Here is a 15922-nt window from a genome sequence, read left to right on the forward strand (position 1 = left end):
AAACTAATTATAACATGGCATGTTAATAAATACAAAGATGTATTTTGAAAATTTCCTGAACTTTTTGTCCTTTGGAAATGAAAACAACTAGTTTTTTACTCTAAACTTGTGTCTTGTTTTTTTGGACTGGGATGGTTTGCAGATGGTTTGCAGAAAGCAATCTCCTTGTTTTTGGATATATAAAGTCCACATTAGTGATTTTGGTTAGAATTTAGCATGTGCATATCGTCACAGGGGGAATAGAAAATGCCTCCATCTTGACAAGCTTCCAAAACCACCCCTGCTACAGCCCTTTCAGAAGGCATAACTCTCTCCTGTTAAAAGAATATAGAATTGACTGTTGCGGTCATGCTGGTTTTTATTTCTATTTTGTTACCGAAAAGTAGCTTAAATGCAGCCTGTGGCTGTATCTTAAGTATAACAATGCCTGCAGGGAATGCCCTCTTTCCATTTGCCGGAATGAACTGCTGACTCAGTGATGAAGATGGATGCCAATCTAACTTTGCAAAGGAAGAATGCTCACAATGTCTGCTGATTTCTTCCATTTTTGTTATTGATAAGTTTGAGAAGTGGCTGCCCAACAGCTACCTCAATCTGAAAGAGAGATTTGTTTGTCTGAAAGTGGGACTTTTCTAAGAGTCTGTTCTTCAACTATCAGACACCCTACTAGATAGGTGGTTGTCCCCATCTTATGTTCTACCGCTTAGTATGGGTAATCCTTGCTTAGAGACCACAATTGGGGCCAGCAACTCCATCGCCAAGTGACATGGTCACTAAGAGAACCACGTGACTGCACCAGACTTACAATGTCAGTTCCACTATGGCTGTTAAGTGAATCACCCATGGTCATTAAGCAAGTCATCACATGACCACGACTTGCGATTTTACTGCCAGCTTCTTCATTGACTCTACTTGTCAGAAGCTGGCTGTGAAATGCACAAATGTCAATCATGTGACCATGGGACGCTACAATGGTCAAAAATGCGCTCTGGTTGCAAAGTGCCTGAATTTCAATCACGTGACTGCAGGGACACCGTGACAGTCATAAGTGCAAGGACTGACCATAAAGTTACTTTTTCAATGCTGTTGTAACTTCAAACTGTCAGTAAACAGGGCAGTCGTTAAGTGAGGTCTACGTATAAAGGCTTTGCCTCATAAAGTTCCTGAAGTTTAATCTGCCTCTGAACTTTTGTATTTCATTGCAACTGGCTATATTTTGTCCTTATATTCAGGTTTTATTGTGAGGTCTTCTTTCATAGGAAGCCATCTTGAGTATTTATAAGTATTAGAAGATATTATAAATAAGATTAGCAGCCTAGAGGAATTTTCAAAATAATAGCAAAAATGGCAGTTGATATACTCAATCTGATCAGTGTATAAATTAGTGCGATCATAGGTAGCTGTTAGAAATACATATTTTTCCACCATGTATTGTATTATTTGCAAATTGACAACTCTTTGGAACTTATCACTTCTGCAAAATTCTAGCCTTCTTTCTGTCTTACTGTTTCAATTCAATTCAATTTTTATTGCAGTGTGTAAAAGAACATTAAAAAGATATATATGAACATGAATTTTATTTTTCTTTGAACAACAGAACATAATTATAGAATTGTTTTCATACACAGAAAAGTCATTTTGTTGCTTCTTTTTCTCTAAGTAAAACAGCACAGTAATCTATACACATTCGTAAGATTTTTTTTTCTTTTTATACAACTTTCTCCAATGGAAGCAGATTGCAAGAACATATTGATGCTGGTATATTACATCTACTTACATTATTTAAGAACAGTAAATGGGAGAAAAATAAGTTATTTAAATATTGATTCATATACAGAAAGTGCAACTTTTGTTAGTTGTTACATAATTTGCTTATTTTTTTTTTATTCCCAAAGAGAGATAGCAGTTAGGGTTTAGCATGGACAAAATATGTTGCTTAAAAATAATACAATACATATGTACAGCTATGACTTGGTGAACTGACCTTTATTGCTGCACTACAGTTTGCATAAATAAGATTAATGAGGATTTGTGCTCTAGCATCTTTATTTACAGCATTATCACTTGCACCGGAAGGCAAACTTATAATTAGAACAATACTCAGGAGGACCATGAAGCATGTCCTGCTGACTCTTTGATTAATTGCTGGTTAAAAACCATCCTCCATGGATATTAAAATGGCCTTACTTGTCTGTAGAAGATCAATACAAGAGTCTAGCTTAATGTTGACCGTTTCCAACCTAGGGGTTTTTGTATTACTTAGAATTCCTCTGCAACCTGAAATACTAAATTATTTAATGTTTTTTCAGAATCAATATGAATAATGGGGAAATGGTCAGCAGTTGCGTCAGTTGTATACTATAATAATATGTAATTCTTATACATAAGAATTGGGTATATATGTGCGTGTGTGTGAGAAACAAAAGATTAAACACAATAAAATTATTTTAAAACAGTATATAGCAATTATCAACAAAACTAGCGTTGGATTTGTGTATGAATGGTGTCTAAAAACCTCTGATCTTAGTTTAACAAACTGTTTCCTTCCTAATGAATGTATTTCTTGAGATGTATAAAATATTGAATTTTTTCATTCTGTAATTCTGTAAACATGAATCCATAGTGGCATTGTTTATATCCTTTTCTTAATTCTTTTTTTCTTTAGTGAGCAGAAATCTTTAATCACTTTTGTGCTTGTCAGAGTAAACGAATAAAATAGGTGAAGGTTGGAGAGGTGAGTTTTTGTTTTTAGTAAAATTCCTCAGATACCTGATACCTTAAAGGAAGAAGAAAGCAGAAAGGTACCTGGTGAGAAAGAGTTTTTGGAAAGGCAATATTACACTTCGCAGAAATGCTCTAAGCTGAATATTGCACTTTTGAAGTTGTAAAACGATTTCCTTTTTAGAGGTAATGCAAAGGGAGGCACAGAGAGGTGATGAGAACCTACGTGAAATTGGGCTTCACCTTCCCAAGCTCAGATTGAGTCCATGGCATCTTCAAACTATTGGGGCATTACTTATCCTGAAAAACCTTCATTATTGTAGCTAGTTAATAGTTAGTAGATACTACTGGACAATCGAAGTGTCAAGCTTATTTGGTATACAACATGTCCAATCATGTACAAAAATAAAGTTTATCTGTATTCACAGAAACAAGAAAGAGATTTTACACTGTATAGTTTAATTGTTTTAGTAAACAAGAACATGGTACCATAAAGAAAAAAACAAAACCAGTTTGCTCTAGCAGCCCATTCTAGTAAGTCATTTCAACACCTAGCGATAGACGTGTTTTATCTACTCTTACAGGAATTACAGCTTGAGCCCCCCCCAACAAAAAACTGAAATAGAATTCTTTTTCTGATTCTCTAGGAGATGGGTGGTATTTTGCTTATTCAGTCAGTAACCTTTTCTTCTGGGGCAGAAGGAGAAACCAAAGTCCCACTGATATAGTCAGGATACCAAGTCAAAGCTACAGCAAACTGAACAACAATGCATCACAGTACACAAAATTGCAATTAACATGGAGAAGCATTTTTAATCATATTTATATATTTATGTACATACAAAAGGCAAAATATCTTTCAGCCTTTTAGTAATGCCAACCAACATTAACTGCTATAAACATCCTGTTAGCCTGAGAACTAAAGTCTGTGATTTCAAAAACAGCAACTTTACAAAAGATGTTACGAGATACAGCAAATCTTTAGACTAAAAGTCTGTTGCTAAATTAAAACTGCAACAACGAAAGGTCTTGTGAACCTGGAGGCTGGTAAGTAAACTGCTCAAAAGCATTTTAAGGCAAATTAAAACTGGTTGCTAAACAAAACTTTAAAAAATCGACTTTATTCTAAACAAAGAAGGAGCTTTAAAAAAATTGGTAAGTTGCAATGAAGATAAGCTATAAGCTATACCTGCTCTGGAACTCTGGCCTAGCTACAGTCAGATGGGAATCTGTGGCCATCAGCTATTGGTCTATGCCTCATTTTCTCTTTGTAGGGAAGCTTGAAAGCTGTATGCTCCTCAGCTCTGTCCTCCAGTTCTGCCATCTGGGAAGCTATGCTGGGAAGGTAGAGCTTTGTTAATATATTTTTATATAAATAGCTGAAATGGAAAGGATGAGGAAAGAACCTCTGTTAGAGATTTAATCCTTAATACATTTGTTCGTAATTATGTATCAGTAGGATACATAAATTTGAATGTATGTTTAGGGCTAAAAATCCTTAATGGTCAGTTAGCTACACTTTAGCCTTTGAATAGAACCAAAGTATTTAGATCGGGGTTTCTCAACCTTGGCAACTTTAAGATGTGTGGGCATCAACTCCCAGAATTCCCCAGCCACACATCTTAAAGTTGCCAAGGTTGAGAAACACTGATCTAGAGGCTAGAGCCAGTTTGGTGTAATGGCGAAGGCATCAGGCTAGAAACCAGGAGACTGTGAGTTCTAGTCCTGGCTTAAGCACAAAGCCCACTGGATGACCTTGGGCCAGTCACTTTCTCTCAGCTCCAGGAAGGAGGCAATGGCAAACCACTTCTGAAAAAACTTGCCAAGAAAACTGTAGGGACTCAGAGAATCGGACACAATTGAACGGATTAAAAAACAAAATCTATTTGCTACTATCTACTACCTCCTCTCATTCCTGGGAGAAAAACTGTAGATGTTTGCTGTTGTTCTTGTTGAATTTTCAAGAATGTAGGAATAGCTCTTTTTTGTAATGGCCAAAAGCAAGCCTACAAGTCCTTAGCAAACTAAAATAATTTGTTGTGCCTTTTCTTTGAGGAAAAATCAGATGATACCACTTCTCTATTGTGGAGAGCCGATGCTACAGTTTTATGCAAAGCAGGGATGGAACTTCAAAGATCTCCAGCCTTCTCAAGGACCAGATTTGCTTGGTTCTGGGGCAATTAATGATGAAACTGCTTTTAAAAGAAATGGTAGGTTTTCCAACAGAGAGATACTATATTCCAGAATGGGTTAAATTGTCTCTGGGTTCAAAAGTCTCGCTGCTGCTAAAAGCTTGCTTATATGCCTCTCTTCAGTGATGCCGGCCTCGTGAAGCGAAGTTTGTGATAGAGAAGGCACTTTACTTAAGTCATTGATTCCTGCAGCTCTGAGAGAGACTGAGTACATTGGCAGGCCAACAGAAACCAGCCAATCGGTTATGGAAGAGATGTTTCCAGGGGATACAGGTTTTCGGCAAATTTCAGTGAGGCCACCACTTGGAATCTGTAGCAAAAGCAAAGAGAATTCAACCAGTTGTTTGGCTTTTTCTCTAGTTTGAAAAAAAAGTAACAGCAATTTGTTCCATGTACAATATAAAGAAGCTGCTGGACTTAACTGAATTCAAGTTAAATACATATTTACTTCATGTGAGAGAATGTGAGAACATACTTCAGTTTTTCCCTTGGGGAACTGGCATGGTGAGAGCACTAAATTAATTATTCTTTGAATAATTTTTTTCAGAGTTCTTTCTGGTGACTTCAGTAATGCCTTCCTTAAAGTAAATAATGCAAAAGTACACACCCAAATTCTTGTATGCTTATAGTGAACGGTCACCTGGAATTTCACACTAAATGGTCATCTGCTTCATGGCATCAGCTTCTAACAGCCCATGTGGAAGCAGCACATTAAAAAATAGAAAACATTATCAAGAAGTCTTTTAATGCAAGGGTGCCAGAGATATATTGGGAGCAAATACTGTGCAGCTAACTCAGTGCTGGTGGAGGACACTGATTGATAGGTACATGTAATCAAAGATTCCATCATCTGTCAAGGACAGTGAGACAGTTGCCAGTATCTTTCCTATCAGTCTTTCACTAGCACTGGAGAGGTTGGTGGTTGTCACCATTGCCAAGAAACCAAACATAAGGCTAGTTTTATATGTGAGTTTTTTAAACATGAGAATATAACGCTGATCATCTTCTAATGCGCAACCTATTCAAGGTATATTTTTTCCAACCTGCAATTAGAAGTGACAAAATAACAAAAAAACTCAGTTTTTCTTTGCTTTTGTCACAGGCCCTTGAACTTGCCACAGGGCATTTAATGCAGACTTACTGCCATACGGTGCTGCTTTCTCAGCTGCTTCACCCGTATTTGGTCCAGGTTCGTAGCAACATCCTTTTCAGGCTGATCTAAGTCTTCAGCGTATCTTTGCACCAAAGGCTCAGGAATCCCACAACGGCCATGCTGCAGATTTTCAGATGGAGATCCAAGTTATAATGAAATGAGCAACATTCTAGTTAATCAAAGTGTTCCTTCAGGTATTAAGTAATGGTTCCTTAAGAAACTGTAAGAAGCTTAGACTGGCAGCTATTCTTTTCAGATGCACATCTATATTTACGGTTTGATTTTTTTTTCAGTAGTTTGTATAAGGGTTTTCTGTGAATTATCAGGTAGTAAAACTATTTCTTAACAAGCCTTAAGAAAATTATTGGGAGACTTACTTTGCTATGTCATCCTTGTGCTGGTTTTGAAATGAAATATTTTAAGCAGGCTTCCCTAATCTGTTGCTCTCCAAATGTATTTCCCATAATTTCCAATGTAGATCGGGTTTATGAGTGTTAAACCCAAGAGACCTGAAAGGCATCGTATTGGGGAAGGCTGATCTTGAGGATATCATTGGTGTAAAGAGCCTCACCTACCAAAATTAAAGCTCTTTAAAAAGGCAGAGTTCAATATGCAAACTTTGTCACTAAAATTGATGGAACTAAGATGTCCCTAGAGAGCCAGATTGGTGGAGTGGTTAAGGCACCCAGCTAGAAACTGGGAGACTGTGAGTTCTAGTCCCACCGTAGGCACAAAGCCAGCTGGGTGACCTTGGGCGAAACTTTCTCTCTCAGCCCTAGGAAGCAGGAAATGGTAAACCACTTCTGAAATCTTGCCAAGAAAAGATTTGCAGGGACTTGTCCTGGCAGTCATCAGGAATCAACGCTGACTTGAAGGCACCAAAAAAGAGATGTCCCTAATTTTGCTTGATTGAGCCCAATCCAAGTAATATAAAAATGAGTATGATTTGTTGCTTTGGCAAAGGCTAATTTTACATACTCATGGGCAATCCTGTATAGATAGTGGCCTTTAGTGGTAGCCACTATCTACAGTATATTGTCCATGAGTATGTAAAATTAGCCTTTGCTGCCATACAGATTATGTTCATCACATGGAAACTACATCAGAGTTAGGATTTGTAACTTCTGTAACATTATTGGTATACAGTAGTTCCCACATTGATAATTACTGATATTCAAAAAGAAAAACTTTCAGTAGAATGGTGAAAATTGATTAGTACACTATACAGATCTGCCAATTGGCTTGCTCACTACATGGAACAGTGTATGCCTACATATGACTGCTAAAATATATGGATGCATTTGGGATATGATAAAAGACACTCTAAAAGCAAAAAGAATTGAACAGGCATTCAAAAGAATGAATGTTACAAAATGTTTAACCTTCCAGTACCTTATCAGAATATGGGTCCTCTGTAAGATCGATATCTTCAGACTGCAGCTTGTTTTCTATCAACATTTCAAGATCCAGTCCTCTATTACAGGATATCTTCCTTACTGAAGAAGGATCTAGCTTTAGCACATGTTGCTGGACACTAGCTGTTTCTGGAAGGTCTGACAGCCAAGGAGGCCTTATGCTGGAAGGACTTTTGGGTTCCTGATCAGGAAATGTTCTGCATGCAGTCAATTCATGGGAACTGGAGGAGCCAGGCGGGTTATGTTTTTTTGCTGGCAAAGACGGTACATCTGAACAAGAAAGAGCTGAGGGGAGATGACAGTGTCCATTAGAAATGCGCTCTCTGTTTTTTTTTGCAGGGACTGGTGGTGGCTGTGAAGATGCTTTTGGTTGTATTTTTGCTTCACCCACGTCCTTCTGATCAGTTTCCATATTCTCTTTGGAGATAGAACGATTAGCTCTTCCAAGATCAAGGGTGCCTTTTTTACAACTTTCAAAGGGAGTCCAGGTCATACCATATGAAAGTGAAGGTGTCTGAATATCACAGTTCTGAGTCAAACACCGAGGAAGCATTCTAGCAGAAGGCATGGTTGCCGAGAAGTGGAATTCCCTTTTTTTCCCCTTAAGTGCATCAACAACCCCTTTTCTTTGATTAGCCATCAACAGTTTTATCATCTGCTCACCATCTTCAGAATCAGTTGACTTTTTTGTTGAATCCAGAGGTAAGGTATTCACTGATTTTATATTATCAGTGCCAATGTTTCCATGAAGATCTCCAAGAGAATGGGATCTTGGCCACACGGGCATACTGGGGGTACTTTCTAAAATCTCCCAGCTTCGATAGATACCAATTGGCAAACTTCTGCCTTTCTTCTTGAGGCCCATGGCTGCTGGGGGCTTGAGACAGCTTTTTGAAATTTGATGCACACAGCTGAACTGGGTCTTCTCTTCTTGTTGAAAAGCTTTTGTTGATTTAGTTAAGGGTAGTTTTGGAAAACTCACCAGTGGGTTTTGGTGGAAATCCTTAAAACTGTATTCACTGGCTAATTTTGAGGGCAGGAGACAAGGCTGTCGCATTTTAGCTGAAACAAAACGAAATAAACATTACATGTTTATAAAAGAAGTATATCTTTGAAAGAAATCATACTTACTGGAAACGTGGGCTTTTATGTATGGGTTGGCTTTTTTTTTTCATTTTCATAAATGAAGTATTATTGAAATCAGTGGGAAAATTACAGATTTCTTCAGAGTTTTAGGGTATGATCCATAAAACAAAATCCATCATGAGACAGATGGAAATTTAATTTATAGAATCTGTTAATATCCATTTTAAAATACTTCTGAGCCCAACTTCTGTAGAAGAAAACCATATATCTTGGAATGCTACATAGGAAACAGGCAAATGTTAGGAAAACTTTCTTACAGCTCATTAGTATTGACAGAATACTCCACCTTTAGATGCCACCGGCTTATCTGGTGGCAACTTGGTGCTGAGCCTGCTCTATCATCACTCCTAACAGATGGAATGCGTTCCTGGGTAATTTCAGGATTCTACTTTCTTTGCAGGCCTTTGAAAGAGTAAGCTTGGCTTTTAATAACAATGAGTTTTAAATGGCTTTAATATGAATGTAATGTTGCTCATCCCATGTTATTTTGTTTTAATGTACAAAATGGTTTAAATTTTAATGTAAATCACCCTGAACCATTTAGGTAGGATGGTCTAGTAATACTGTTTACTGTTACTACTAATAGGAAATATATTTATTATCCCCCAGCTCTGACAATAGTTGCACAGCTGTTTTACTTTCTTATTCACAGTGCATAGATCATTTGAACATTAAAAGCATTTTGTATGGTAGAAAATAAGAGAGGTGTTAAGGCAAATGAAGATGAACTCAAAGAACTGTTTCTTCACACAGTGAGATGACAATCCCAGGAACCACAGGGAAGCCACAGATACTGCCTTCTATCACAAGTTAGGAATCAGTATGTATTTGATCTCTGTTTGCAATGAAATCCTAGAAATTACAGCACAGAACAGTTATGGAAAATAGTATTTCACATACTAGGGAAACCACAGCAAATTCCTGCATTCCTGCTTCACTTTAAAATAAAGCATGGCTGTAGATTTTACACCATTTCTTGATCATGTTAGAAGTGGTATCTATAAAGCACAGATAGAAATACCATGGAGAGGATATTCTGTATCAGCCCAAAAGAAAAACTGTCAATGGAAGCAAGTCATCCAATGAATACCTTAAGGTTGTATCAACCTTGAAAGGTACCTTTTGTTACAGTATTAGGGTACCTTGCAAATGTTCCTATGTTGCATCCAGAGGAGGATCCAATTTTCATTCTGAATGTGTAACAGGGCAAGTGACACATGTAAGAACTGATCATTTACAGAGTTAGGAAAAAACAGCAACAACTGGAAGAATGGAAATAATACCTAGCACTTTGATTCTGGGAGAACAACAAAAGCTACTATCTCTTGCTTAAGACGTAGCTCTTTATATTGCACAATTAGTAGCAAGTCTTTACTCAGCGGTGTCTGTCAGCAAAATGCAATGATTTCAAAATGATGAAGTCACTGAGCATGGGACTCAACTTAGCACCTGCACCACGCCTGATGCAAATGCACTGTCACTGGCATCACAATACTTGTATCATCATCTGCTCCGCCCTTGTCCCTCCCAAATACCCATGCTTCATTATTTATCTTTGATGTAGATGTAGGGAAACAAAACATCGAGGATAATGTGATGTTAACTGTACTGTTGCAGTTTGTCTAAGTTTTAAACTTTCAATAGCAATCAGGACCACAGTATATGAAAAGGGCCAGTTTAATCCTTCTCTCAGTTCATTTGACATTTCCCTGAACCTGAAAGGGTTATCTCAGGAGAGAATTTTCAGTTGCTCAACTGGAAATTTCCCAGAGCTGGAGATGTGGAGGGACAGGCAAATTAGACACAGTAAAACAAAACTCCTGCACTTGATACAGCTTCTGCTTAACCATTCTAAAGCTAAATGAATGTAGGCAATAAATGTATTTATTTGGACTGCAGAAAAGGAGAAAATGGCAAAAAGATCCTAAAACACATTACTGAAATGCTCTTATAATCTTAAATTGTAAACTTTCTGTGCATTAGTGTGGTATTTGGATTCAAACAGATCCCTGGCAGATATTATATGCATTGATTTGGGGGAACCAACGTGACTTTAGGTAAACCCAGAATATGCTTCTCTATATTATACCACCCACTTCTTGTGCTGAAGCCTGTTGTTCAGAAAGAGATGCATTCCATTTACATGTGTCTGAGAGAAGCTGTGATCACTAGGATAGTGCACAGCAGGCGGTTCTCACTTTACTGACTGTCAGTGCTTCCTTCTAGTTGACATGCTGCAGTTTACATAAAAGGCTCCAGTAGGAGCTCAGCAACCCAGCGCTTTGAGCCCAGAAGGATGCCATGTGCATTTCAAGCAAATAACTTATTCCCTAGAAAATGGCTCGGAATAATTTCCTCAACCTGTTGTAAGCAGAGGAGTTAAATCTTCACTTGAAGCACTTCCTCATTATGCTTTTGCACCAGCAGAGCAAACTTCATTCACCACTGCTTGCATGCAGGAAAAGGGTGGGGCCCTTTATACTACATGAATATTAAAAAAGCAACTACGAAAAGCAAAGCTGAAAAAGAAGTGTTTCATATGCACTGCAGGGAAATGCTCAGAATCTTGGAAAAGTGCACAAACCCCATAAACTAAGTGGGTCTCCACTAATTAGGACTGCAACGGTTGTTTTGTTACATTATGACAATGAAAACTCTGCCAAAATCACCACTAAAAGGAGTTCTGTAAGTGCTGTTCCTGGAAACAGAATCTGGTGCTCCTTTAGAAGCTAATGAATTAGGCATGCCGTTCAAATGAGCGCAGCTGAGATTACCATTCTCCAGGTTTTCACTGCTTTCATAGCAGCCTGAGTCCCGGGGAGAACATCCACTGAGGTCTTGGCCATCTACAAGGAGTTTCTCCTGGGAGCCCGACTGGTCACTGTTACCTTGAGGACAAGACAGTAATAGCAAAACTGAGAAAGTGGCATTTATACAGATTGAAAACAATCCCTTTTATACCAAGCAACCTGTAAAAGAACATGTTATAAGCAAAAGCTTGGAGTACTTCAGCTTGAGAAGACAGTGAGAAAGGAGGGAGAAGATGAAGGGATTTTCAGCTATCGTTGCTAAGCAGTTTTGCTGCAACACAGCCACTGCTGGATATGTTTGAACTTAAAATTCAAGGTCTACAAATGGAACCCTCGTGGGGTTCCTCAGTCTTTCCACCCTGGAGCAGAGCATTCAGGAGGCTGGAAAAACAGAACCCTCCTTCTCTGTGCTTCCTATGGACAAGATGCTTTTGCTCATGCTGCTACTGTGTAATTAAATTAATGTAAATTAAATTTTCAGGTGCTGTGGGGAAAACTGGGAATTCTTCTCCAGCTCAGAATTTATTCAGGGGCTTCTTCTCCAGTGATCTTTACAAGCCCTGCCTTGGCAGGTTCTCTAGTTACAAGCCGCCTTACCCTCTATGGAAGTCTCCCGATGCACAGTGACACTTATTTCTTATAAACCATTTATGATTATTCTATATTCTCTCTAGCTCCCTGCAAGCCATGATTTTCAACATCTATGAGGTTCACAATTAGAGTCTCCAAACTCCCAAGTAGGTATCAGATCCGTAGCTATGTACTGGAAAAGAAGATCTATCTCACTGTCATATTCCTGTAGGAGCTCCACCGCTGTCAAGAGAACAGCTCGGTGCTCTGGATCCCGAATGTTGAGCTCATCCAAATCTTCTTCTTCCAGGAGCTTGAAGGTGTCTAAGTCTTCATAGCCATTGAAAAGAAAGGTCGGCATGTGCTCCTGTGTCAAAGAGAGATGCTACTTTCAATGCAGTGTATACTTTGCAAGTTTTTTGTTTCTAATCAGTGAATACTGATTGCTGGATTACTATCATAATTATATTGATTTGTAAGTATACAAGGAATATTTTGAGCCATACCATTTTAGGTGCTATAAAGAGGATATGCAGTAGTAAAGGTAAACATACCCTTCCTTTATGTCACCCTCAGCCAATACAAACTTCCACTCTCTTTTGACTGTGGTGGATTTTGTATGCTGTATTCCTATACGAATTCCTCTGCAACACAGCTGTCACACACTTCAGTGCCAATGTGAAATTTTCCTCACGGATGTGCCACATTGGCAGATAATCCATCAGATGGAATAATATACAAGGGAAGAAGTGACTAAGAAGTTAATATGCTAACTCCTTGAGTTCTGCATTCAACACATAATAGAGACTGTGTGATTCCACCCTGAATAACCTCAAGTCAGAGCCTTTACTGGCTTTCTGTGCTGCTGTCCTTAGAAGAATCTGACTGGGGGCTAATATCACCGATACAAATACTTCTTCCATCTATGCCCTCCCCCATTCGTGAATTCCAGATGTGAATGTTCTTGCCATCTTCACTCTTTACTTATTTTTTTCTCTTCTATCCTGGTCCACCTGCTTCCCCTTGAGCTCTAAATTTATCTGAAATATAACCAGTTCATGGCACACACTGGTGCTTGCAATGTGTAAATTATATACTCTCATGCCTACAGGGAACTTGCTGCATACCAAGAAGAAAAAGACTCATGCTGTCATTTGCATGTTGCCTTTCCCTAAAGCATCACTTTCACTTCCTAAACCCAAGCCTAACCAGAAGTATTCCCACCAAAAAATGTTGATCTCAATATTTCCATTATCACAGTTAATGCTCTGTTAATGCAACTTGCTTAACAACCACTGTTGTGGGTTGCCATACACTTTTTCCAGGAAATGCCTGCTATGCCTACTATTCCATAAGCCTTTCATTAAAATAGTATTGGTAGAACTTAATGACATATTTATTATAGTCTCTCCTTATTTATTCAAACCATATGCTGAATGAATATTGTGGGGAGCTAGACTGCAAGAAGATGAGTGTGGTTTTAAAATTGGAGGAAGAAACATCAATAACCTGTGTTACAGTGATGACACTCTGATAGCTGAAAATGCAAATAAAGTCTAGTACTGAAAATCAAGGAGGAGAGTGAGAAAATAGGACTAAGATTAACTACAAAGAAGACCAAACTAATGACAACTGGTACAGCAACCAGCCTTAGAACTGACAATGAAAATATTGAAGTGGAAGACAGCTTCCGCCTTTTAAGATCGACTAACAACAGTAAAAAGACCAGCGGTCAAGAAACATGTCACAGACTAGCATTTCATAGAGTACCAATAAAGGCCTTACAAAAGATATGCAGATGCTGGCGTGTGTCTCTACCTACAAAGACCAGAATAGTGCAGGCAATAGTTTTCCCTGTGACACACTATAAAAATGAAAGTTGGAAACAGGATTGACACTTTTTAACTTTGGTGTTGGAGAAGATTCCTGAGAAAACTATGGATAGCCAAGAAAACAAGAAAACTCACCGCCTGAGTGATGCCGTGAATGTCCTGATCCAGTGCCTGGAGGCTGTAAGGGCCTGGATGGGGTGCAATGGGCTTTGACTCAACCCAAGCAAGACTGAGTGGCTTTGGGTTTGTGGGCCTTCCAGTGGTAAGGTTTTTCCATCTTTGGTCCTAGATGGAATTGCACTGCCCCAGATGGACCCAGTGCGCAATCTGGGGATCCTCGTAGACTCACAGCTTGTGCTTGAAGAGCAGGTGGCAGCCATGGCTAGGAGGACCTTTGCACACATTTGGGTTGTGTGCCAGCTGCACTCATTCCTAGACCGAGAGGCTTTGCTCACAGTCACTCATGCCCTCGTGACCTCCCATCTGGACTACTGTAATGTGCTCTACAAGGGGCTGCCCTTGAAGAGCATTCGGAAGCTTCAACTGGTGCAGAATGCAGCTGCACATATAGTAAATGGTGTCGGATACTTTACACGTAACACCACTGCCACGTGAGCTGCATTGGTTGCCGATGTGCTTCCAGGTGCAATTCAACATGCTGGTTGTCACCTCTAAAGCCCTTCATGGCTTGGGACCAGGTTACCTAAGGGATCATCTTCTCCCAGTTGTTTCTACCTGTCCAATTCGATCTGGCAGGTTGGGTATGCTACGGGTCCTGTCAGCCAGGGAGTGTCGGCGGGAACTAGAAGTTCCCTTCCATGGCACCTGCCATCTGGAACATTCTCCCTCCAGAAATTAGGATGTCCCCAACCCTGTTGGCCTTTCGTAAGGACGTGAAGACCAGCTATGTGCCCGGGCCTGGGGCCTTGAGTGTGTGGATGGTCCCGCCTCTTGGCTGTATTAACATCCATACATTGCTTACTTGGCAGCCATGTATATTTATCTTGTATTTATTTTGTATTTTAATTGTTTTAATTGTAATTGTTTTAACTGTTTTATAGTTTTATTGTTGTAAGCCACCCAGAGTCACTTGCTGAAATTGGCATAGAAATCAAACAAACAAACAAATAAAACAAGCAAATGGATCATTGAATCATAAATCACTGAAAGCTAAAATTATCATACTTTGGACACATTATGCAAAGATCTAGCTTTCTGGAAAATGTTAGGAAAGGTGGAAAGAAAGAGAAGACAAGGACAACCACCAGCAGCAAGATGGATGGACTCAATCACAATGGTGATGTGTACACTTTTGGAAGATCTGAAGGACCAAGTTGGGGACATATTGTTGTGGAGAATATCTATGTGGAGAATATCTATGACATCAATTTGATAGCAATCAATCAATCAGTCAGTCAAGGACATTAGTTCTTTCCTCATTGGCAGCAGGCATCAGTACACATGGTTTGGTCACATATAAATATTATATGCAGAGAGATGGCTGCAGCTAGTCTTGATTTTTCTTAAACCAGTAAAAGTTTGAAAGCACATCCAGTCAGGCCAAAAGCAAAAATAACGTATATTTTATTTAAACATCATGCATAGTATGCTCCTATTCACTTGAAACATAAAAATATTTGCATTTCCTCCATTTTAACTTTTGACTTAATAAATTATATAACAAGAAATGAAGAGACCTTTGTTGCATACCAAGAGTGTCTACCTTTTATGAAGAATTACCTTTCAAAGATGGTAATGAGGAGAAGGAAAAAGGAGGGTAGCTGGGGCCTGTTCCACCTGAGTGTGTTTTAGTTAGGGCAAGATTGCTGAGATACCTCCAGAGTGAAATAGTTGCACATATTATAGCTCAGAATGGAGACTATGGATTTATTTTAGACAGCTGCTGTAATAAAAAAAACATCTTTCTTGCCAGGAGCCCAGCTGTTAGCAATTGCTCTCTTCTATTCAAGTAGCTTTACTGGCAATAAAAAAATGTAAGAGGGCTTTGGGGAGACAGGTAACAGCTTCTCAAAAAGTTTACCCTTCCTTCACTGCTCCACAGTTGGGTTATTGTCTCATCCGA

The 15922-nt window shown here is 38.9% G+C and overlaps 1 protein-coding gene and 1 long non-coding RNA gene across 4 annotated transcripts in view; one reads left to right on the top strand and one right to left on the bottom strand.

Annotated features, from left to right (window-relative positions):
• Positions 1-1562: 1562 nt before the first annotated feature.
• The window catches only part of SASH1 (SAM and SH3 domain containing 1), a 137934-nt gene continuing 123574 nt past the window's right edge, over positions 1563-15922 (bottom strand). For all 3 annotated transcript variants that reach the window (XM_063308796.1, XM_063308788.1, XM_063308804.1), the window contains 5 exons: positions 12224-12374; positions 11402-11515; positions 7459-8543; positions 6055-6186; positions 1563-5223 (listed from right to left, as the gene is read on the bottom strand). In XM_063308796.1, coding sequence (XP_063164866.1) covers positions 4972-5223; positions 6055-6186; positions 7459-8543; positions 11402-11515; positions 12224-12374 — 1734 coding nt within the window. In that variant the 3' untranslated portion in view covers positions 1563-4971. The remainder of the gene's footprint in view (positions 5224-6054; positions 6187-7458; positions 8544-11401; positions 11516-12223; positions 12375-15922) is intronic.
• Positions 4844-7637, top strand: LOC134501239 (uncharacterized). The gene is made up of 3 exons (XR_010068328.1): positions 4844-4931; positions 6016-6260; positions 7550-7637. It is a non-coding gene; the product is annotated as an uncharacterized LOC134501239 (long non-coding RNA).

Source organism: Candoia aspera, chromosome 1 (assembly GCF_035149785.1).
Source record: "Candoia aspera isolate rCanAsp1 chromosome 1, rCanAsp1.hap2, whole genome shotgun sequence".
NCBI lineage: Eukaryota > Metazoa > Chordata > Lepidosauria > Squamata > Boidae > Candoia > Candoia aspera.